This window comes from Saccopteryx leptura, chromosome 11 (genome assembly GCF_036850995.1).
Source record: "Saccopteryx leptura isolate mSacLep1 chromosome 11, mSacLep1_pri_phased_curated, whole genome shotgun sequence".
Taxonomy (NCBI): Eukaryota; Metazoa; Chordata; class Mammalia; order Chiroptera; family Emballonuridae; genus Saccopteryx; species Saccopteryx leptura.
The window spans coordinates 70861544-70883548 of NC_089513.1; the positions used below are offsets into that span (position 1 = coordinate 70861544).

Genomic DNA, 22005 nt, shown 5'->3' on the forward strand with positions numbered 1-22005 from the left:
GTAAAGCACTAGGAAGATGGAGACGTCGCCGCTCTTCTAGAAGTTATAGCCTAGAGGAGTGGCCTAGAAGGTGTACCTGCTGCAAAGGCAGCCGCTTCGGGAGATCTACTTCATCCTTCCACATCCATCGTGCCTTTACAACCAGCTTGATGCGAAGCCTTCAGACTCGTATAGTTAAACTGGTTTTAAGCAAGGAGAATTTGCTTAGTCAGCAATTTTCCAAGCACGACACATGGGCTCTACCGTCTCTGGACATCCTCATTCCCTTATTGCTTTGAAAAAATCCTTTCGTTAGATGCGGGGGAGAAGGGGTTTTCTGGGTCATCTTATAGGACTCCTTTCGTCAACTGAAGGTTTTGCGTTAGTCCTGCGCGGCAGGCCTCTGTTTTTTTACCTAAGACTTGCGAGTGCAAAGCCAGGACTCCTGGGTACGCTCAGCGGCGCTGTCCCTGTTCCATGGCTTCCTCCCGGTAGGCCTCCCTCATTAGGCCGCCAGGCGGCGCTCTTTTTGATGGGACTTTCAGTCATAGATGGTGGGGCAGTTGCCTAGCAACCGAAAGTGGGCGTTCCAAACAATTGGGACCAGGCATCCTTCGCGTGCAAGGTTGTGTGCGGCTGCGCGGCCCTCCCATCCCTCATAAGAGCCTCTCTCGCTGGACATTTCACCATGCCTCCCACCCGAGACCCTTTCCAGCAGTCTATGTTAGATAACGACGATTCCTACTTGGGAAAAGTGCGGGCTTCCAAGGTACTGTGATTTCTTGCGCAGTCCTAGCAGAGTGGACAGCACTCTTCTGTCTGTCCGCGTAACTTAAAGAACTCTGGAGAGGACACTGAGTCAGGTACCGGAGAGATCTGTTTTCCACCTGCCTCTATGTCCCCATATCCAGGTCTGCTAACCTTTCAGAGGTGCTTTAGGGCAAAGGGAAGTAGAGCTCTAGAACAAAGGAAGTAGGGGCTCTTGCCACCCAAACCAGTGACTGGTGTACGTAATTCAGCTTAAATAGGCCCAGGTTCCACGAAGCTACCCTTGGCTCTATTTGGAGACTGCCCTCTAATTAGGTATGCGATATGCCCTGGCTGGGTAGCTCAGTTGGTTAGAGCATCATCCCGGGACACAGAGGTTGCTGGTTTAATCCCTGGTCAGGGCACATACAGGAGCAGATCGATGTTCCTATCTCTATCTCACTCTCTCCCTTCCTCTCTCTAAAAAGTGAATAAAAATAAAAAATAAAAATAAAAACGTGCCTGACCAGGCGGTGACGCAGTGGATAGAGCGTCAGACTGGGATGCGGAGGACACAGGTTCGAGACCCTGAGGTCGCCAGCTTGAGTGCGGGCTCATCTGGCTTGAGCAAAAAGCCCACCAGCTTGAGCCCAAGGTCGCTGGCTCCAGCAAGGGGTTACTTGGTCTGCTGAAGGCCCGAGGTCAAGGCACATATGAGAAAGCAATCAATGAACAGCTAAGGTGTCACAATGTGCAACGAAAAACTAATAATTGATGCTTCTCATCTCTCTCTGTTCCTGTCTGTCTGTCCCTGTCTATCCCTCTCTCTGACTCACTCTCTGTCTCTGTAAAAAAAAAATAAATAAATAAAATTTAAAAAACGTGTAAGATATGGAGTGGGAGAAAATCCACTGAAAGTCATGCTTTATACATGTCTTCACATGATCTGTTTTTTGGTTAATGCTGGAATGTGTTTGTGTATGTACGTGTATCAGTGATTTGGGAAATTAGATGATCCTTTTTCTAACAGAAGTGGTTGGGATGTTTGAAGTGGTGCAAAATAAGGAGAATTAAATAGTCATTGTGGCTTAATAAAATCAAAGAGCTTCTTTTGTTTATTCAGCATGTATTATTTACTGTACGCCAGTTACTGCTGCACCCTGAGGATGTCTAGATAAATTAGGTATAGTGCCTGCTCTATAGGAACTCTGGTAGAAAAGCGAAACTGCAACAGCAGAAATGTTTGCACAATAGCACATGTGTTATGACAGTTATATGTAATGTGTCAGGAGAACTGGGAACTAAAAGGAAAGCTTTCCAGAGCAGGTGAGTTTTGATACTGAAATGTGAGTGAGCTGGCCCTGGCTGGATAGCTCGGTTAGTTAGAGCATCGTCCCGAAACGCGGAGGTTGCTGGTATGATCACTGGTCAGGTGGTCAGGGCACATACAATGACAGATTGATGTCCCTGTCTCTTTCTCTCTCCCACTTCCTCTCTCTAAAATCAATAAAATAAACATTTTAAAATAATAAAAAAAAATAGTTAATGAGCTGGGCCAGTTGAGGGAGGATGTGAAATATGAGTTAGGAAGAAGGAAACAAGAACTGGACACTGATCACCAGCAAGACAAAGGGAGCCCCAGGTGCACCTGGAAAGGAGAGAAAGGGCGACCTGTTTGGGGCCTGGTGAGTCCAGAATGGCTGGAGTGTCAGTGTGAGGTGGAGGAGTGGAGAGAGCGGGAGCTGGGAAGTGGCCTTACTGGGCTGGGTGTGCTGTGTACACCGTGCTAGGGAGCTAGAATTTCATCCTGGGGGTGCTGGGAATCACACCGGGATTTTAAATACTAGAGCGACACAATAGATGGAGGTTTTAGAAACCACAAGTGGCCCTGGTCGGATGGCTCAGTTAGAGCATCATCCCCAAAGCTCAGAGGCTGCTGGTTCGATCCCGGTGAGGACACAGATAGGAACAGATCGATGTTCCCGTCCCTCTCTCTCTCAAATCAATGAAATAAACATTGAAAAAAGGAAGAAAGCACAGTGGCAGCGGGTTGGATAGGAGGGAGTGAGACGAGAGTGGTCAGATCGGAGGCAGAAGAACAATGGACCTAAAGCGGTGTGGCGGGGGTGACGATAAGGTGTAGATCCGAGACAGAGCAAAGGGAAGGACTGATGGGATTTTGTGTCTGAATGGATGTGAGCCCAAGAGAGCAGATAGGGTAACTCCTAGGTTTCTGAGGGCTTCATTGATACCATCTCCTGAATGAGGCACAAGGGGAAGCAGGTGGGGGAGGAAGGTGTTCAGATCAATTATGTAGATGTTGTTTTTTGTTGCCTGTGGGGTATCTAAGTGGGACTGAATAGCAGGCAGCATGGTTGAAAGTTCTGGGTTGAAGATGTACACCTGGAAGCCACAGCATCCAGACGGTGGTTGAAGTCATGGGAGGGAATGAGCTCATCCAGCAAATGGGAGAGTAAGGCAAGCAGAAACTAAACCCCTGGGAATGCCACTGTCTGAGGGACAGAGGGGGTAGGAGAGCTGAGAAGTAACAATTAAAAGCAGGAAGAAAGCCGGAGGAGCTAGACCCACCGAAGATGGAGAGATCATTTGAGAGAATCAGAATCATGGTGGTAGAAACTGCAGAGGTCAGATAGGTCAAGTCTGGAGAGGATCCACCTGACCTAGCCATAGTGATCACTGGTCTCCAGCAAGAGTGGTTTCAGTGGGTGCTTGGGGCAGAGGCCAGACTGCAGGCGGGATAGGAAGGGGGAGGAAATGAAGATAGTAAGTGATGATTTGTGTGTGTGTGTGTGTGTGACAGAGAAAGGGACAGACAGACAGGAAGGGAGAGAAACAGGAAGGGAGAGAGATGAGAAGCATCAATTCTTCATTGTGGCACCTTAGTTGTTCATTGATTGCTTTCTCATTTGTGCCTTGCCCATGGGGCTACAGCAGACCGAGTGACCCCTTGCTTGAGCCAGTGACCTTGAGCTCAAGCTGGTGAGCCTTGTTCAAACCAGGTGAGCCCGCGCTCAAGCTGGAGACCTCGAGGAGACCTCAGGTTCTCGAACCTGTGTCCTCCGCATCCCAGTCTGACGCTGTATCTACTGCGCCACCACCTGGTCAGGCGTAAATGATGATTCTTGAAGAAGAGTCTGGTTCTGTAGGAAAGGGGTAGTTAAGTAGTTAGACAGTTATAAAGGAATGAGAAGCTGGGTACGGAGAGGCCAGAATGGCATAGGTTTCCAAGGCACAGAGAGGAGCTGGGTTCAGGGACGACGGGTTATTCTTGAGTAAAAGGGACTCCTCTTTCTCTGAGATGGAAGACAAGTGGGTGTGAAGATGGCACTTATGCTTGACTTTCTCATTGAAAGACAATCTCATCCCTCTGATAGAGATGATGAGGCTTATGTAGCCTTTAAGGAACAGAGGAGAGTTGCCTGTGCTTACGATATATATGTATATTTGTAGTTTGCTTGTTCCATTTTTCATCTGTCTTGGTGATAGCACGGTGCCTGGTACATACTGTTCGATTACTGCCTAGTTGAGCTGAGTGACACAGCACTTTGCCACGTATAGGGAAGAAAAAGGTTCCCATATCACATAGGTTGAATGAGATTTCTACTAGGCCGTAGTTGTACTCACTGGAGTTCAGTCATTGATTCAACCAATATTTCACTTTTGAACACCATGTGTTAGGTGGCTGTGCTGGGTAAGGGGACACAGTGATGAACAATATGGCACTTTACAAGTAATGAAGAAATCAGTTATATGCATTTCAGGCATGCTTGTGGGGGTTTATTTAGAGGACTGAATGCCCAGTAGACCTTTTCTTTGACATTCCTTCAGTCACAATGGTCCTTCCCTGTTTACTGAAATCTATTTCTCACCTGCTTAGACACTGCAGTCTCCTGATTCTCCTGTATCTGATTGCCTCTTAAGTGCTCTTTCCTTCCCCATTATAATATCGTGCGCTCACAGACCACCTCCTCCCTTTTGGCCACATTCATTTGCAGGCTTCAACCATGATTTCATGTGGACAGCTCCCAGATCTCAATTACTTGTCCTGAGCTCTCCAACAAATTGCTCCCCCCCAATGTTCTCCCTGTTAGTTGTATTAGGATGTCTAATCTTTCCCTCAAGTTCAGGATGTCTCAACCTGAAATCACCATCTTTCCTACTCGCTCCCCACTCTTTGTCCCCCACCTGTCCCACTCCACCCCTTCCCAGATATTCCTGCCCGTTTCTGTCAGCTCGAAGACTGAAGACATAGAAGACGGAAAGCCTGGGGAGTCTTGTCCCGTATTGTTCTTCTCTGTGCAGAGGTGGCTCTGAAACTCGGCTAATACGGTGGGTTAAGGAGCGGATGCCACGGAAGCGACCACTTCAGCAAGGACCTGGTGTGGATTTTCTTTTGCAGAAACTGCCGTATAAGAACCCAACTCACCTTGCTCACCAACAGGAACCCTGGAACCGACTCAACTCCACTCCCACGCTCACCTCCATGAAGCGGAATGCTGATTTTTTTGAATCTGAGGTACCTAGTATTGAAATGCGATTTCTCTTTACATCCAGTTAGGACTCATTAATATCCTCTTTGAAAGGTAGTCTGTCTCTGACTGCTTTAGTATCCTTCCTTTTGTCCCCAATCCAGGATCCTACCTAATCTAAAGCCAAATACTGTACCAGTTTACCTGGTCTCTGGGAAGTCAGGCCTGGGTTCTGCTCCAGTCATTTATCTGGAGATCATTTTCTCACTAGCCTCCACAGTCTTCAAAACAAAGGCTGACTATAACCCTGAATGAGGTAAGGCCCATTGAGCCCAGGTTGGGGACACTATAGTGATTCCCTTATCTACAGGACAGCTCACTACTCCTTAGACCTAACCATGAGAGGCAACTCCATATTGACACGAGTTATCGTGTACAATTTGGTGGGTCCAGGCCTAAAAGGGGTTTGCTCTACTTTTGGTGAAGGTAGAACCCAACAGAACTTGACTAGAGCGGGGACAGAGGTGGCGAGTTAACCCTGGAGGGCTTGACTTCCTCTGTAGATTCCAAAGGATGATCTGGATTTCCGCTTGGCAGCCTTGTACAACCACCACACGGGGGCATTCAAGAACAAAAGTGAGATCCTGCTACACCGGGAGACCACCCTGGATTCCCACGGGTAAGTGGGGGAGGCAGGGCCTCCCACCGTAAGGACAACACCAATCATATAAGGGAAAGTGCCACCTGGGAAATAGCCATCAGTGGGTACGCATTTGTATCAGGTTTCTATGTTGCTTACATCTGTACCTGTAAATAACTCCTGTATTTTTTTTTTTTTTTTTCATTTTTCTGAAGCTGGAAGCAGGGAGAGACAGTCAGACAGACTCCCGCATGCGCCCGACCGGGATCCACCCGGTACGCCCACCAGGGGCGAAGCTCTGCCCACCAGGGGGCGATGCTCTGCCCATCCTGGGGGTTGCCTTGTTGCGACCAGAGCCACTCTAGCGCCTGAGGCAGAGGCCACAGAGCCATCCCCAGTGCCTGGGCCATCCCTGCTCCAATGGAGCCTTGGCTGCGGGAGGGGAAGAGAGAGACAGAGAGGAAAGCACGGCGGAGGGGTGGAGAAGCAAATGGGCGCTTCTCCTGTGTGCCCTGGCCGGGAATCGAGCCCGGGTCCTCCACACGCTAGGCCGACGCTCTACCGCTGAGCCAACCGGCCAGGGCCGACTCCTGTATTTTTTGAATCTAGAATGAACAGAGAACCTCCAAGAGTGTGTTTGTATCATATTAACAAAATCTTAGGTTAATTCTACATAGGGTAAAAAAGGGCCTTTGGCTACTTGATTTTTGAGGTTGCATGCAACTCTTTCCCTCACCTTCCTCCTGCTTGGTTTCATTCCCCTGATCTTCCCCACACCATCATCTAGGATCCAGACCCAGTATCCTGGAGAAATCTTACCCCCACCCCCATCCCCTCCCATCACTTCCACAATTAACATCAGACACTGGATCAACCCTACGAAGGACTCCATCCACAGCACCCAGGGGTCCATAGGTAAGTGTTAGGGAAGATGGGTGGTGCACATTTTTCTAAGTGGACCCAGAAATCAGGGAGTTGAGGTGATTGGCTATGAGGGAACATGGTGGGCGGGATGCCCTGGAATAAGTTGAACTTTTCAGTCTAACTCAGCCTTAGGTCTAGGGGACAAATTCCCAGCAAAGGCAGAAACTCGGGAATGGAAGAGCTGTAGCTACCTCCTGTCCTCTGCCAGTTCCCCAGCTGTTACAAGAATCCTCTGTAGTCCCCATAAAGGTATGGGTGATTACAGGTTCCCAATGGAGACAAAGGATCTGAAACTCACAGCCCACTCCCTCTTTTCTCCACAGTGTCCCCTCACCCTGCAGCCACCAATGGAGGCTATTCCCGAAAGAAAGATGGGGGCTTCTTCTCCACCTAATGTTGACAGACCCCTGGACTAATTAATCATAGTGAAACACCCTGCTGCCCGCCTCCATTAAATAGATTTGTGCAAGATGAATCCTTATGTGTCTGTTACCCCATAGACTACAAGACTCTTAAAAGATGGGGAGTTTCCTACTTCTAGAAACTAGTCCTGTTGGGCATATCCACAAGGACTCAGGACAGAACAGCCCAGTTTGTAGCAGCAGGCACGTATTCGTATTTTGTAAACCAGTTACTCCAACCACACAGATAACATCTGTTCAACATTTCTTGCAAACCTTTGTGTCGAGCTAAGTGTTGTGGAAACAAGACTGGACATAGTCCACTGTTTGTTTTTTAAGATTTTATTGATTTTAGAGAAAGGGTAGAGGGCAGGGCGTAGGAAGCATCAACTCCTAGTAGCTTCTTCTCATATGTGCTTTCACTGGGGCAGGCCTGGGGTTTTGAACCGGCAACCTCAGCATTCCAGGCTGACCCTCTAACCACTGTGCCACCACTGGTCAGGCCATAAACCATTGTCTTCATAAGCTTACAATCACTGTAATTTTAGTAGCTCACTAAAGTTAGCATTAATATTTATGCTGATGTCACAAGATTTCCAGCCTCCTGGACTTAGTCATCTGCTAGGCTCTACTTTTCCATTGGTGGAGGGGGGACTTCATCTCTCTGGTCCTGCCTCCTTGCCGTTGTTTTAACTGCTGCCATCTTCTGGCTGGGAGTCAGTTCCTTTACTTTGTGCCAGTTTGTGCTGATAGCTGCTGCAGTCTTATAAACAAGGCTTAAAAATCTGGTGCTTGGGTTTGAAACTACCTAAAAATGATGCATTACTATGGTTTCTAAAGTCACAGGAACCTGCTGTTAGACCAGGTAAGAAATGGCAGACCTAGACTGTCGTGAGGTAAATTCCCATCTCTAAGTTTGGACAGCAAACGCACTGCTGAGTAAGTCAGATAGGAAAAGGCTTCTTTTCTGGTACTCAGGTGCAGGGTCCTTAAACACCACCAATCACAGCCCCTCTCCCACTATTCAGATGGTGTATCTGCTGACAAGTGGCAACAGAAAGTTTAAGTTCTCATTATTTAGATTTTTATTGATTTTTGGAGAGGGAAGGAAGAGAAAGATGGAGAGTGGGGAGGGGGGGAGCGGGAAGCACCTGTTCCTAATAGTTGCTTCCTGTATGTATGTGTCTTGGCCCCGCAAGCCCAAGGATTTGAACCGGCAACCTCAGCATTCCAGTGGAAAGGCTTTACCCACTGCGCCACCACAGGTCAGGTCTTCAGTTCTCATTATTTAGGATGGTTGAAAATGGCAGAGAGGTGCCTCTGGTTAGTCACCTCGTGTAGGTTAATACCTAACATCAAAAACTTAATTACTGTGATCCATACATAAAGACTTAAAAAATAGAGATTCTGCTGAGGTCGTTGGTTTAAGACCCCGGGCTAGCTGGGTCCTGGCACAGATTAGAAGCAACAACTATGAGTTGATGCTTCCTGCTCCTCTGCACCCCCCTTCTCTCTTTCCTCCATTTAAAATCAATAAATATAATATTTAAAAACAAAGATTCCTAGATGTTCCTGATAATTCTAATTCAGTAAATCTGGGACGGGTCTCTACAATTTGTATTTACGAGTTCTCCAAGTTCTTCTGGAGAGCTATACCCATATGGGGACATGCACACAGACAATACACACGTGTTTCCCTCAGCGGCCGGCGCTGTGCGGTGCCGTTAGAGCAGGCGCACCAGGTCGGTACCATTCAGTCATCAGGACAAGGCGGGCCTAAAGAAAAGGAGGAGGAAGCTAAGGAAGAACAAAGCCCGGTCCCCTGCCAGCTCCCGGTCCCGCGCGCCTCGGGGCGGCAGTTCGGTCACCCTCCGCCCTCCCCGCCAGCGCCCCGAGCCCGCCAACGACTGCGAACGCGCGAGCCTCACCGCGCCCCGCGGAGCCGGGCTCAGATCAGAATCGCCTCGATAATCAGCGGCGCGGGACAAGCCTGGCCTCGTCTATCTGATCAATTCATCACTTCTGAGCGCCGGGCCCCGGAAGGGCGGCTCCGGGACCGTGGCGCTGCCGCCACCAACGGGCCTCGCTGCACAGCGCCCCGAGGAGGAGGCTTCGCAGGAGGGGAGCTTTTCATCTCGGGTCCGCCCGGTGCGGCTGGGGTCACAACCCGATCAAATAAGATCAATGTGTAGACGGGGAAGGGGCGCAGGGGGGGCAGGCACTCACCTTGCACTCCCCACGCACGATCACATTTACGCGTCCACTCACACACTCGGCCCACACACGCCATGCACGCGACGCCGGCACAGCACACAACACCCTCACCCCAGGCTGCTCTTCCCCGGTAAGGGACCGGAACTCCTCATCCTCTTTTAAACCCTCCGTCCCGCCCTCTTCTCGAAGGATTCTGGGAGAAACCAGAGCAGGCCCTCGTGGAGTGCGCGCTTTGCTGCCCTCCCGGGGCTCGGAGGGGAAGCCGTGTCTAGGGACAGGCGGGACAAAGGGCTCAGGATACTGACTCTTAAGTCTTTTGATCTTTGTGCAGTTACATATGTATTTATATCCATATCTGTTTTTTAAATTTTATTATTTTATTTTAGAGAGAGGAAAGGAGAGAGAAAAACATTGGTTGACCCTTCTATGTGCTCTGATCACACCTGCAACCTTGGCATATGGGGACAAACTGAGCTGCCAGGCCAAGAATTTTTATAAAAATTGATTTGAGAGAGAGAGAAAGGGAGAAACAAGGGAGGGGGAGAGAGAGCGAGCACGTCAACCTGATGCTCCACTCTATTATTCATGCCTTCACTGGTTGACTCCTGCACATGCCCCCACCAGGGATGGAACCCACTACCTTGGCACATTGGGATGATGCTTCAGTGAACTGAGCTACCCCACCAGGGCTTTTCTATACGTTTTATTTGATCTTCAATCCAAATTATCGATATAAGATGATCCAATCTCAATAACAGGTGAATGACTCCTTTCCCATGGCGAAGGCAAATCCCGGTCTTTCCCACTCTTAGCTTCCCCAGGAGTTTCTTCTCCCGAAGGAGAAGGCAAACATCATCTTCCGAAAGGGAAAGGTGAGACTCGATTAGGCAGTCAGGACACCTGTGAAACAAGGAAGGAGAGCATATCCCTGTCCTCACATAGCCCTCTTGCTCCCCAGAACTTGAGCTATGACAGTCGTTCTGCTGCACCTTCATTTACCTTCATATCCATTAAGACATATCAGACTTTCAAACTCCAGAACAAGTAGAGTGAAAAACAGAAGTGATTATATAAATAGAATTCGCTTCTTTTACAAGCAGAGAGTGCAATTTTAATGTTTCATCTCCTTTTCAGTAAATAGGTTTGTGTGGGGGAAGACAAATCAGACTTTTAGAAATTAAAAAATGATTGTCAAGTTATAGTGTGTACTTTTGCCAGTCTCACCATGCACTTGGAATAAACACTTAGGAGAAAATATCCAAGTATGCGTCAGAATCCCATTGGCTAAAGGCTATTATAGGTGTATGACTGGTTAACCTGATAACATCATTTGAATTAAGTTTATGGCTGGTAAGGGCAGATCATACTTGTATTTAATAGCAATAGTAGGTAAAATGTACTGGAGAGTAGCATCTCCCTTACTTAATACACCTCAAAGAATATTAATATCTATACTGATATATACAGTATAAGCTGGTATATCCCAAAGGAGAAAGAAACACTCTTATAGATTCTGAAGTATATCATACATTCAGTGAGCATCACAGGGCTTAACAGGAATGATGGTATTAATTTAAACTAAAAAGGTAGACTATGGGCAGAACCCAAGGGAATATTGAACAAAGTTCAATAAATTCAGCATGACAAATAAAATGACAAAACAGTAGGGAAAGAAAATTTATTTTCAAGAACTTGTGCAGACAATGGTGAATAAAAAAATTGTATTTTAACTATAAAAAGCTGACTTCATTCCACCCTGGCATACGAGGTTTAGGTGATGCCGGTCTGAATCTGGGCGCTAGTGCTATTCCATTCTTCTACCCCTAAGACTCAGAGGAACAACTTATACAGTTTTCAGTCAAAAAATACGACACATCAGGCAAAGTAGTGAGTTAAACAGGTTTTTGCTTATCTGCTTATATAAAGTAAAATGAAATAAGCCATGTGTTTTTTTCCTGTAAATTGCCTTCGCTGTGCACTTTCTGGTACATTCTGGAATGAAAACATCTCAAAAGATGACCCAGCCAGGAAGCTGTAAAAATCGGTCTGAATAACTACAACTGTGAAATGGAACTAGTTTAAAATATGAAACAGCTGCAAGCACCAAGCTTCGAGTCATCAGCCCCATTAGAAAACAAAAGTCAGTAAAGCTACACAATAAGAAGTGCAAACATGTTGATCCTGTATTTCCAAGGAGGGACAGTCCAGTTGGCCAACAGGTCCCAAACTCACACCCATGCGGTGTAACTCTTTCCCGTTTCCTCTCACTCCTGGGAAAGATCCTCAGAAATGACCATGGAAAACATATGAATCATTGAAATTTGGCCTCTGGACCAATTCCTGAAGATAATAGCCACAACTCTGAGATGATTAGACATGTAGTGTTTATGTGATGTCTTTCTATACTTCCAGAAACCCTCACAGACTGAACTATTTCAGAAACTAAACTTCCTAGCACCTTTTGTCCTTTTGGAATAAGACAAAAGAAAATTTACTGCCACACAGGGGTCAACCACAGCTAACTTGTCCACAGTCAAGTTTTACTCTACTAGGTAATTCAACTGGTAGACTTATGTCCATGCTTGCTTTTTATAATAATTTTAGACCAACATTTTTTTAAATACAGAAGTTCTAGGCTTTGTAACTGCTCCTTTTGCTGATCTAAGGAGGAGAGAATAGAGAAGTCTTCCCTTCAAATGTACGGTCATCTAAAATGCTTTCCTCAGGAGTTACCAGACTCTATGGAAAAGTCATCAATCAAGCTGCAATTCTTTGTTTTCTGTTACTTTAAAAAAACACCCTCATTTTATCCATGGATTCTAGGAACTGTTCAAATATGCCTATGAATACCAGCAACTTCTCTCACTTGTTCAAATTTCTCATGTTCTTACAATACAGAACTTACAAGGGACAGCTAAAGAGGATTGTAATATGAAGAAAACTAAGACCTGGCCAAGAAAAACAAGCAACTGAAAATGGCCATAACTCAGATTTAAACATAGAATAAGTCTGTATCTTGGATAACATGATAAAACTTCCATCTAACATCACAATTAATTTATACTAGATCATTTTACTAGTATATGAATATACTAGATTTCTTCTACCCTAGCTGCACATATATTAAACAATTATTTCTTCAATCATTTCTCTTTCCCATAGTGGTGGCATTTAAAACTGAGTAACAGTATTAGCACTCAGTAATTTAGGAAATATAAAAAGGCTTTAGGAAAATAGAGACGGGGGATTCATTTTCATATACCATTTGTTGGGGTGAAGTCTCCTTGTGGGAATACTGGTGAACAGAACATTTTTTCTTGTCTGAGTTACGGCTTTCTGGTCTTATCCCAGACAGTAACTCCCAAATCTCACGGAGTCCCAGATTATGTTGGCAGACTCTCCAGCTCCCAGCGCACAGCGAATCCATCTGTTCTCTTTTTGCATGACGAGGACCCTGCCTCTCTCTTATGTTGCCAGATGGGTACATGAAAGATAAATTTCCAAAGCCAAAAACTTCCTTGGCATTGTACAGTTCCTGTTACCCACCCAGTTCTCCCACCTTCCTCCCATTTGCCAAATCTAAATCAAGACAGTGGGAAAATAAAAGTCAAGTCTTGAAAATTATCTGCTTTCAAGAGATCTGAATACAGCTTGTGTCCTTCCCTAATGAGCCTATGTAAAAAAAAAAATCCTGGTGAGGGCTGAGGAACAAAGTAGGTGACAGGTTCTTAAGCAGCATATAAAGTTATCACTGAGGGGTGTAATTTATCTGGACATTATATGCTGTCTGCCAAGGACTGATTCAAGGAAGTTGGCTTTCTGGAGTCCCCTGAAGCATAAGCAATGTTTGTAACAATGTGTTTTCCCCACATATGGGAGGGACAGATGCTGTGGTGTCATCCTGGGGACTTTGATGATTTTAGCTGAACTCTCTTATGCTGGGCCCAGGTTCCCGACAAGTTCTTCACCCTTGGTTGGCAGCTGATGAGATGGATTCTCTGGAATTCATTTTATGAATAGGACGTAAAAGGCCATGATGACACAGGTGACTGCCACAGCAGCATGCAGCCGGGTTCCAATCACAGCAGCTAGCAGGCAAAAGTAGAAAGAGAAGTCACCGCTTGCCCTTCAGATAAGTCCTCACTTTTGAAATCTCTAGGCACAGATGAAGAGGCCTACCAAGGGTCCCAAGAACCCACTTGGGAATGTATTTAAATAATGCCTAGCCTGACGCATGGTGGTACAGTGGAGAAAGCTGAGGTCACCGCTGGTCCAAGGCCCCAGGCATGCCCAGTCAAGGCACATACGGGCGAGTTGATGCTTCCCACTCCTCTCCCCGCTAAAATCAATAAATCTTTTTTTTTTTTTTTTTTCATTTTTCTGAAGCTGGAAACAGGGAGAGACAGTCAGACAGACTCCCGCATGCGCCTGACCGGGATCCACCCGGCACACCCACCAGGGGCGACGCTCTGCCCACCAGGGGGCGATGCTCTGCCCATCCTGGGCGTCGCCATGTTGCGACCAGAGCCACTCTAGCGCCTGGGGCAGAGGCCACAGAGCCATCCCCAGCGCCCAGGCCATCTTTTGCTCCAATGGAGCCTTGGCTGCGGGAGGGGAAGAGAGAGACAGAGAGGAAAGCGTGGCGGAGGGGTGGAGAAGCAAATGGGCGCTTTTCCTGTGTGCCCTGGCCGGGAATCGAACCCGGGTCCTCCGCACGCTAGGCTTTTTTTTTAATTATTATTATTTTTTTATTTCTCCGAAGCTGGAAACGAGGAGAGACAGTCAGACAGACTCCCGCATGCGCCCGACCGGGATCCACCCGGCACGCCCACCAGGGGCGATGCTCTGCCCACCAGGGGGCGATGCTCTGCCCCTCCGGGGCGTCGCTCTGCCGCGACCAGAGCCACTCTAGCGCCTGGGGCAGAGGCCAAGGAGCCATTCCCAGCGCCCGGGCCATCCTTGCTCCAATGGAGCCTCGGCTGCGGGAGGGGAGGAGAGAGACAGAGAGGAAGGGGAGGTGGAGAAGCAAATGGGCGCCTCTCCTATGTGCCCTGGCCGGGAATCGAACCCGGGTCCCCCGCACGCCAGGCCGATGCTCTACCGCCGAGCCAACCGGCCAGGGCCTCAATAAATCTTTAAATAAATAAATACTACCCTAGATTCTAGGTGAATATACGTTTATATTTTGCCCTATTTTGCAAATAGATTTAGGTAGTTAGGATTCCAAATGAAGGTGCCCAAAGTAAAAAAGCATTTGAGTTAATGAGATAAAAACTTAAAAGACTCTATTATATTGCCCTGGGAAGATGGCTCGGTTGGTTGGAGTGTTGTCTGGATACTCAAAGGTTTCAGGTTTGATCCCCAGTCAGGGCACATACAGGAACAGATTAATGTTTCTGTCTCTAAACCTTCCTCCCTTGCTAAAATCAGTACTTTTTAAAAAGACTCCAATATAGTATTTCCAGAAATTCAGAAAAACTTTTTTTTTAGTGTGAGAGAGAGAGGGACAGACAGACAGGAAGAGAGAGAGATGAGAAGCATTAATTCATAGTTGTGGCACCTTAATTGTTCTTTATTATTTTCTCATGTGCTATGACTGGGGCTCCAGCTGAGCCAGTCACCCCTTGCTCAAGACAGCGACCATGGGGTCATGTCTGTGATCCCATGCTCAAGCTGGTGAGCCCATGCTCAAGCCAGCGACCTCAGGGTTTCGAACCTGGGTCCTTGGCATCCCAGGCTGATGCTCTAACCACTGCACCACAACCTGTTCAGGTCAGAAAAACTTTTCATTGGGAAAAGATTCCTCCCAACAATTCCAGTCCAGTCTAAATTGCTTAGTTTATATACTTTTATAGAGAATATTAAAATTACCTTGATGCTAAAATAAACAATTATGTTAAAATGGAATGAAATACATTCCTAGCCTATCTCACCCCCACTTTTTAGCATCTCCCTGTCCTAAGATGACAATCTCTTCTTCCTGTGCACATATGCTCTTACCTTTGTAAAAAACACCCCAAACTCCCTTCTTTTCTGATAGCAGCCAGGTTTTGAGACGAGGAACTTTCTTGAAGTATGCACAGGTGCAGACAAAGAGCAAACCAAACACCAGAATCCCATCCAAGGAGTACACTGTTACAGGAAGAAAAGATAACCTTTGGAGCTAATCACTTTGGGACAGGTGATCCCATTAGAGAACTTCAAGGAACACAGAGTGTGATATACCATCAAGATGATAACCTCAACTGCAGTGCCAACCCTTGACATGAGGGAGCCCAGGTCCTGGTATTAGCTTACTGTTCCCAAAATTTGCTCATAGGCATCCCCCTTACAAAAGTTCCACTGTGCCCTGCCCTCTCCTCCTCTTTTTTAAGAACTACAAATCCTGAGAAAAGTTCATCAGTTTATATGGGCTCAGCCTCCCAGGAACAGCCAGTGTTGGCAAGAGGTTGAGAGAGTCCTAGGAATCTTTGGAGCCTGAGTTGAGAGAATTAAACATTTTACTATAAATCATTCATGTGATAAAGGACAGCTAGATATTTAGCCAAGTCTCAGATTTGAGTCTGTTGAAGAAAACATTAAGGCAAAATGTGAAGCTTAATGGAAATTGCAAGAGTTAGAATGCATAGGACTACAATTTTCCTATGCTTATCTCACACTTTGTGCATGATACTCTACTTATACACCAAATTTCTGCCAGCATAGCAACAGATTCTTGTGAAAAATATGTATCTCTCCAAGGCTTCAACATTTCAACACAGTGGAACAATTGTGGGGAAAAACTTTGTAACAATTCCATTTCCTACATATGTAAACTGAGCTGTTTCTTGTACATGTAAGAACAATAAATCACCTCACTCCAAAAAAAAAGAAAAAAGATATCAAACCACAAAGAGGGCGGTGACTCAAGTTTATTCAGTAATCATTATGTGTCAGACTGCTCTTTTATTTCCTGGGTCAGGTGATTTCTTGCTCTGGACGATGTCCCAGCTAGTGCGCCTAGTAACCTCGGATCTCTGATTGCCCAGGAAACTCCAAAGGAATAATGGACATAACCAACACCTGCCAGTTCTAGACCACGCTATCTCCCTCTCGTTCCAGGAATCCTCTCACAGTGATGTGTCACAAAAGAGTTCAGTAAACTAATACATACACAAAGTTTTTTATGACGAACGATACCTTTATGTGCTAGTCTTTTCCTCCCATAAATTTTTGCAGACAATGCCAAAATTCATAAGGAGGTGAAATTTGAGTCTTCAGTGTCAGGCTTTGGAGAAGGTACTTTTGAAAAAGCTTTCCGATGCCCCTCAAATCATACTGCTTAATAAGAGGGTTTCTCGTAAGGCTGACTCTAAAGATAAAAGCCCTGCTCCGCGCCCTTCCCCTGAACTTGGAAATTATATCTATAAAGTGAAGAAGCCTGGGAAATTCGGTCAGATAAATAGGATGGCAGCTGTCACCTATTTAGTAGAGGCAGTGTCCAAACCCAACACTGGCCCGAGTCTCCAAATGGAATCACCCAAACAGAACTTTAGAATCAAACAAGAGAAAGCTTTTCCGGCATTTTTTCAAAAGAAGACCTTTTTTTTAGGTCCCATATTCACCCCTCAAATGTGTGGGGCTTGAGATCCTCTGTGATTTCTTGGTCCTCACCACAAGCCTACTGTCGGAAAGTGAGAGAACGGATATATGAGGCTGGGGGGAAGATCCTCTCTTTTCCTTGGTGCTAAAGCCACAGTTCAACCCGACCATTCCAAGAGGCTGGTAAGGGCCAGAACGAAGTTCTAGGAAGGGGACAAGAAAAGATACAGGGTAGGGTAGGGACCGAGGTCGCGGGGTGTGGGCATGAGAGGCACACCCCCATCTAGATGGGTCTGGGACCGGGGAGCCAGGAAGGGGGCTAGGGGACAGAAGTCGGGGACACCCAGAGAGGCCAAGGGGGGCTGAGCGGGGAGGCGGGGAAAACGGCCACGTCAGTCCCGGCCCCGCCTGCCACGTTCCCCTCGTCCTTCTCTCCCATCCTCCGCTCTGGGCATGGGCTCTCACCGTTCGTCATGGCGGCTAGGCCCAGGCCTGGCTAGGGGGTCCGGGATCAGCGGTGGCGGGGGCGAAGGCCGGGGAACCCAGCTCCCGCTTGACACTTCCCGATCCCGGCCGCAGCTACGGGTAGGAGCGGTAGTACGCAGGCGCAAGGGCAGGGAGGCGAACGCCAAATGCAATCAGACATGGCCAGCAGATTGCCGAGCTAGGGTGGGGTTTGCGTGCCCTCGCTCGGGTAAGGCGCGCTACCCGGGAGGCGTCCTGCGTGGCCATGGTAACCAGGTCTCTTCTGAGTGCGTGTGCGGATTTGGTGTTGGGGTGTAACCTGACCTGTTCACGTCGTTGTGAGTGAAAAGGTAAGCACTTGCAGCTTTACACTTCATTTCGTGCTGTGGCAGCTGCTCTGTGCGTTTGCATGCCCGTAGCCCACCTGCAACAGAGAGGTCTCGGTCTGGGTTTCCACTTAAGAACCCTGACACCAGGGTCAAGGGGGGCCCCGCGGTCTCCAGGGCTGCCCTTGAAGCGCGGCTCTTTCTTACCCCATATGAAAATCTATATAGCCAGGATGCGTCTGAACTTTCGAAATGAAATAAAGAAATGGTAACAAAAGCAAGTCTCACATTTCAGATCCTGAAGCTCCACGTTGTCGGGGAACATTCAGAGAACTGCCTGTTTGATCAATTTTCTCTTAAACTTTCAGGAGAGTCTCGACTATCACCTGTATTTGGTTAATGCTGGGTTCGCCTCGGCTCCTTCACCAGGAATCAGTTGATATCTGGACAGTGCTTCCCACAACACTTTTCACAAGCTCATGAGATATCGTCAGTTTTTAGTGGGGGCAGGGGCTGGGGTGCGGGCTGTGGAGACAAAGTCACAGGTTCCATTTTGTAAATTGAAATTCTTGATTGCACACAAACCGACCTGCTTTATTAGACTTCCAGGCGGAAGAGCCACTCTGAGTCCTCCGAACATGAAATTGTAAGGTTCGAGATCAGCAGTGGTTGGTTGTCAAGCTCTCGGAGGGCTGCTGCCGCCCTCGCCACAGTGCCATCTACTGGCTGTGGCTTGCTTCATCACACAGAAGAAAAACTTACAAAGCCTCCTAGAGCAGTGATTTTCAACCTTTTCATCTCATGGCACACATAACTTAATTGCTAAAATTCTGCGGAACACCAAAAACTATATTTTTTGCAGATTTGAAAAAAATAGGTTTAATTTTGACTAATTGACACCGGAGGGCTTTTGTTTTGGCTGTTGTCATTTTTTTATTTGACAATCTAAGGGAAAAGAGGTCAGTGCCCCTGACTAAATAGTCAGGTATTGCATATTTTTAAAATTCTTGCGGCACACTGGTTGAAAAGCACTATCCTAAGGGCAGAACAAAAAAGTGTGATGCAGGACAGACTCTTTGAGGTAATATGCATAAATGTAGAATCAAAAAACCGAATGATCCCAGTCGGGCGCATGCAGGAGTCTGTCTGACTGCCTCCCTGTTTCCAACTTCAGAGAAATACAAAAGAAAAAAAAATTAAAAAAAAAAACAAAAACGAATGAAAGATATATATATATGACGAAACCTAAGAGATGGCCAGATATATGCCCACATGTACACACCAGGGTGATTAATTGTCTTATTACTATTTCAAAGGACAACAAAAGACCATATCTTCTTTTGATTAAGTGGGTAGGTTCACTCTGCTCAGAATTTACCCTTTTCTCTTTCTCCTTTTTTCATGTCTATCTGTCTTCTCCTTCCTACTCTTCTTCCTACTCATTCTTTTTTGTTTTCTTTCTTATTTCTTCCTCCATCATATTTCTCTTTTCCAGTTTTTAATTTTTAATTTTTTTTAATTTTATTTATTCATTTTAGAGAGGAGAGGGGTGGGGGAGAGAGAGAGAGAGGAGAGATGGGGGAGGAGCTGGAAGCATCAACTCCCATATGTGCCTTGACCAGGCAAGCCCAGGGTTTCGAACCGGCGACCTCAGCATTTCCAGGTCGATGCTTTATCCACTGCACCACCACAGGTCAGGCTCTTTTCCAGTTTTTATACAGCTGTTTGCCTTTTTTATATATAAAGCAAATCTCAACAGCCTGACCAGTGGTGGCACAGTGGATAGAGCATTGACCTGGAACCCTGAGGTCCCAGGTTAGAAACCCCAAAGTTGTTGGCTTGAGTAGTGTGGGATCATCAACAGCCATGGCCGCTGGCTTGAGCCCAGAGGTCTCTGGCTTGAAGCCCAAGATCACTGGCTTAAGCAAGGGGTCACTGGTTCGACTTGAGCCACCCCAATCCCCCTTAAAGGGACTATTGAGAAGCAATCAGTGAACAACTGAAGTGCCACAACTATAAGTTGATGCTTTTCATCTCTCTTCCTTCCTGTCTCTCTTGCTAAAAAGAAAAGAAAAGAAAAAGAAACATCTTACCAGGGTTTTTTGTGTGTGTGTGTATTTTTCTGAAGTTGGAAACGGAGAGGCAGTCAGACTCCCGCATGCGCCCGACCAGGATCCACCGGGCATGCCCACCAGGGGGCGTCCTACCAAGTTTTTATTTCAAAATCAGTTATACCAAAATTTTGCATTTAAAAAAATTGTTTCTCTCTGTAAAATTGGATTATAATGGTTGTTCCTTTCTAGGGTTGTTGAAGGATTAAATGAATTACTATTTACAACACCTGGCAAAAAGTAAGTGCCCCATAAATATTAGCTATTATTCTTGTTGTTGTTTATTTGTGGAAAAAATATTTACCAGTGTCTACTACATGTTGGGCACTTTGCTAGATTTGCATAAATAAAGGCAAAAATGAGTCCCTGCCCTTGGGGAACACCTTTATTGGGGAAGATATATGAATAAACACATTTTAGCAGAACACAGGCATATGCGTGTAAAGATATTACCTTTGATCTTCACAACTGTTTTGCAGACTGTATTTTCAAGAGGAAATCTGAGGCTCAAAGAAGGCACAATGGTGAGATAACATAGCTAGTAGGATCCCGACCTAGGTCTGTCTTACTTCAAAGCTCCCTCCTCTTGTTATCACACTGCCTCAGCTGAGGATGCTGTCTCTGATACGGATCTTTGAAGATTTTGTTTCAATCGTTAGTGTTTCTGTTCGCCTGGAAAGCCTCAGAGCCTCACATCAGGCCAAAGCTTGGGTCACTAGAGCTTACAGCCCAACTGTGAGGGATAAACAAAGCCCCACTGGCTGGGGACCCAATCCAGACAGTCCTTCCTCAGTTCATCCCAGCCCCCACTGGAGGACAGGCAGCTGTTGCCAAACGCCTGTCGGTCAAGAACAGTGGTTTGTTTGTTAGGGTTGTTGCAGTCACTGTGGCAAGCACGAATCAGTCCCGGGGACCCTGACCACAGCAGTCTGGTTTAACCAAAGAGCAAATTCAGTCTCAAAGGCACAACTTGCAACAATCGCTTCATTTGAATTACAACATATTTGAAAAGAATTGTCAAACAGGCATCAATTTATGCTGGAAACATTTGTTCCAAGACTGCGAAGTGTAAAGAATGTGCTAATCTTTGGGAGCTCAGAGATGAAAGAGAAACACTGTTTCTAATAAGTTTGAATATTTAGTAGACAAAATAAGCTGCGTGTGTAAATAACCAGAAAATGCAGTAGAAAGTGAGAAGTGTTGCAGAGAAATGAAAACAGCTGTGGGAGTGTAAAGGCGAAAGTGCTTGGGGCTGGAGAGCTCAGGGGAGACCTTATGGAGAAGCAGACGGTTCAGCTCAGCCTGAAAGGTAGGTAACATTTCAGTAGAAAGGAAAGGAGCCAGGCGCTCCAGGGCATGGAGGTGGGAAAGTTCGAGATAAGTTTGGGGCACAGCGCACTCTTACCTCCCTCCTTCGCTGGCTAACTCCATTCGCTGCTCAGGTCTCAGCTCTGTTAGAGCAGGGGTCCCCAAACTTTTTACACAGCGGGCCAGTTCACTGTCCCTCAGACCGTTGAGGGGCCGGACTATAAAAAAAACTATGAACAAATCTCTATGCACACTGCACATATCTTATTTTAAAGTAAAAAACCAAAATGGGAACAAATACAATATTTAAAATAAAGAACAAGTAAATTTAAATCAACAAACTGACTAGTATTTCAATGGGAACTGTGCTCCTCTCACTGACCACCAATGGAAGAGGTGCCCCTTCCGGAAGTGCCACGGGGGTGGATAAATGGCCTCAGGGGGCCGCATGCAGCCTGCGGGCTGTAGTTTGGGAACCCCTGGGATAGAGCATCGTAGTCCAGATATGCCAAGTTGTGCGTTTGTCCCCCATCAGGACACATACAGGAAGGAGCCAATGAAAGCACAGCTAAGTGGAATAGCAAATCTCTCTTGAAAAAAAAAAATAAAATAAATACATTTTTTTAAAAATCCTCACTTGCTCAAGGGAGGCTTCTCTGACTTTCTTTTTTTTTTTTTTTAAAGATTTTATTTATTGATTTCTTAGGGGAGGGGGAGTGGGGAGGAGCAGGAAGCACCAATTCCTAGTTGCTTCTTGTATATGCCTTGACTGGACAACCCTGGGGTTTTGAACCAGCGACCTCAGCATTCCAGATCACC

General features: G+C 46.4%; 2 protein-coding genes, 1 long non-coding RNA gene and 1 other non-coding gene across 4 annotated transcripts; 2 read left to right on the top strand and 2 right to left on the bottom strand.

The window, feature by feature from the left end:
* Nucleotides 1–600: 600 nt before the first annotated feature.
* On the top strand, nt 601–9520 carry CFAP276 (cilia and flagella associated protein 276). The gene is made up of 5 exons (XM_066352587.1): nt 601–748; nt 5147–5263; nt 5780–5895; nt 6644–6771; nt 7104–9520. Exons 1-5 carry the CDS (start codon nt 668–670, stop codon nt 7172–7174), a joined length of 513 nt encoding a protein of 170 aa, XP_066208684.1. The 5' UTR covers nt 601–667; the 3' UTR covers nt 7175–9520.
* On the bottom strand, nt 9130–9532 carry LOC136383673 (small Cajal body-specific RNA 2). Its single transcript, XR_010747483.1, has one exon. It is a non-coding gene; the product is annotated as a small Cajal body-specific RNA 2 (non-coding RNA).
* A 1526-nt stretch (nt 9533–11058) lies between these two features.
* TMEM167B (transmembrane protein 167B) lies at nt 11059–17577 on the bottom strand. The gene is made up of 3 exons (XM_066352813.1): nt 17442–17577; nt 15396–15527; nt 11059–13483 (listed from the first exon to the last, which is right to left on the bottom strand). The coding sequence occupies exons 1-3, from the start codon at nt 17449–17451 to the stop codon at nt 13401–13403; spliced, it is 225 nt and encodes a 74-aa protein (XP_066208910.1). The 5' UTR covers nt 17452–17577; the 3' UTR covers nt 11059–13400.
* Nucleotides 17578–17597: 20 nt separating this feature from the next.
* Nucleotides 17598–21302, top strand: LOC136383189 (uncharacterized). The gene is made up of 3 exons (XR_010747370.1): nt 17598–17791; nt 20071–20118; nt 20358–21302. It is a non-coding gene; the product is annotated as an uncharacterized lncRNA (long non-coding RNA).
* Nucleotides 21303–22005: the final 703 nt, after the last annotated feature.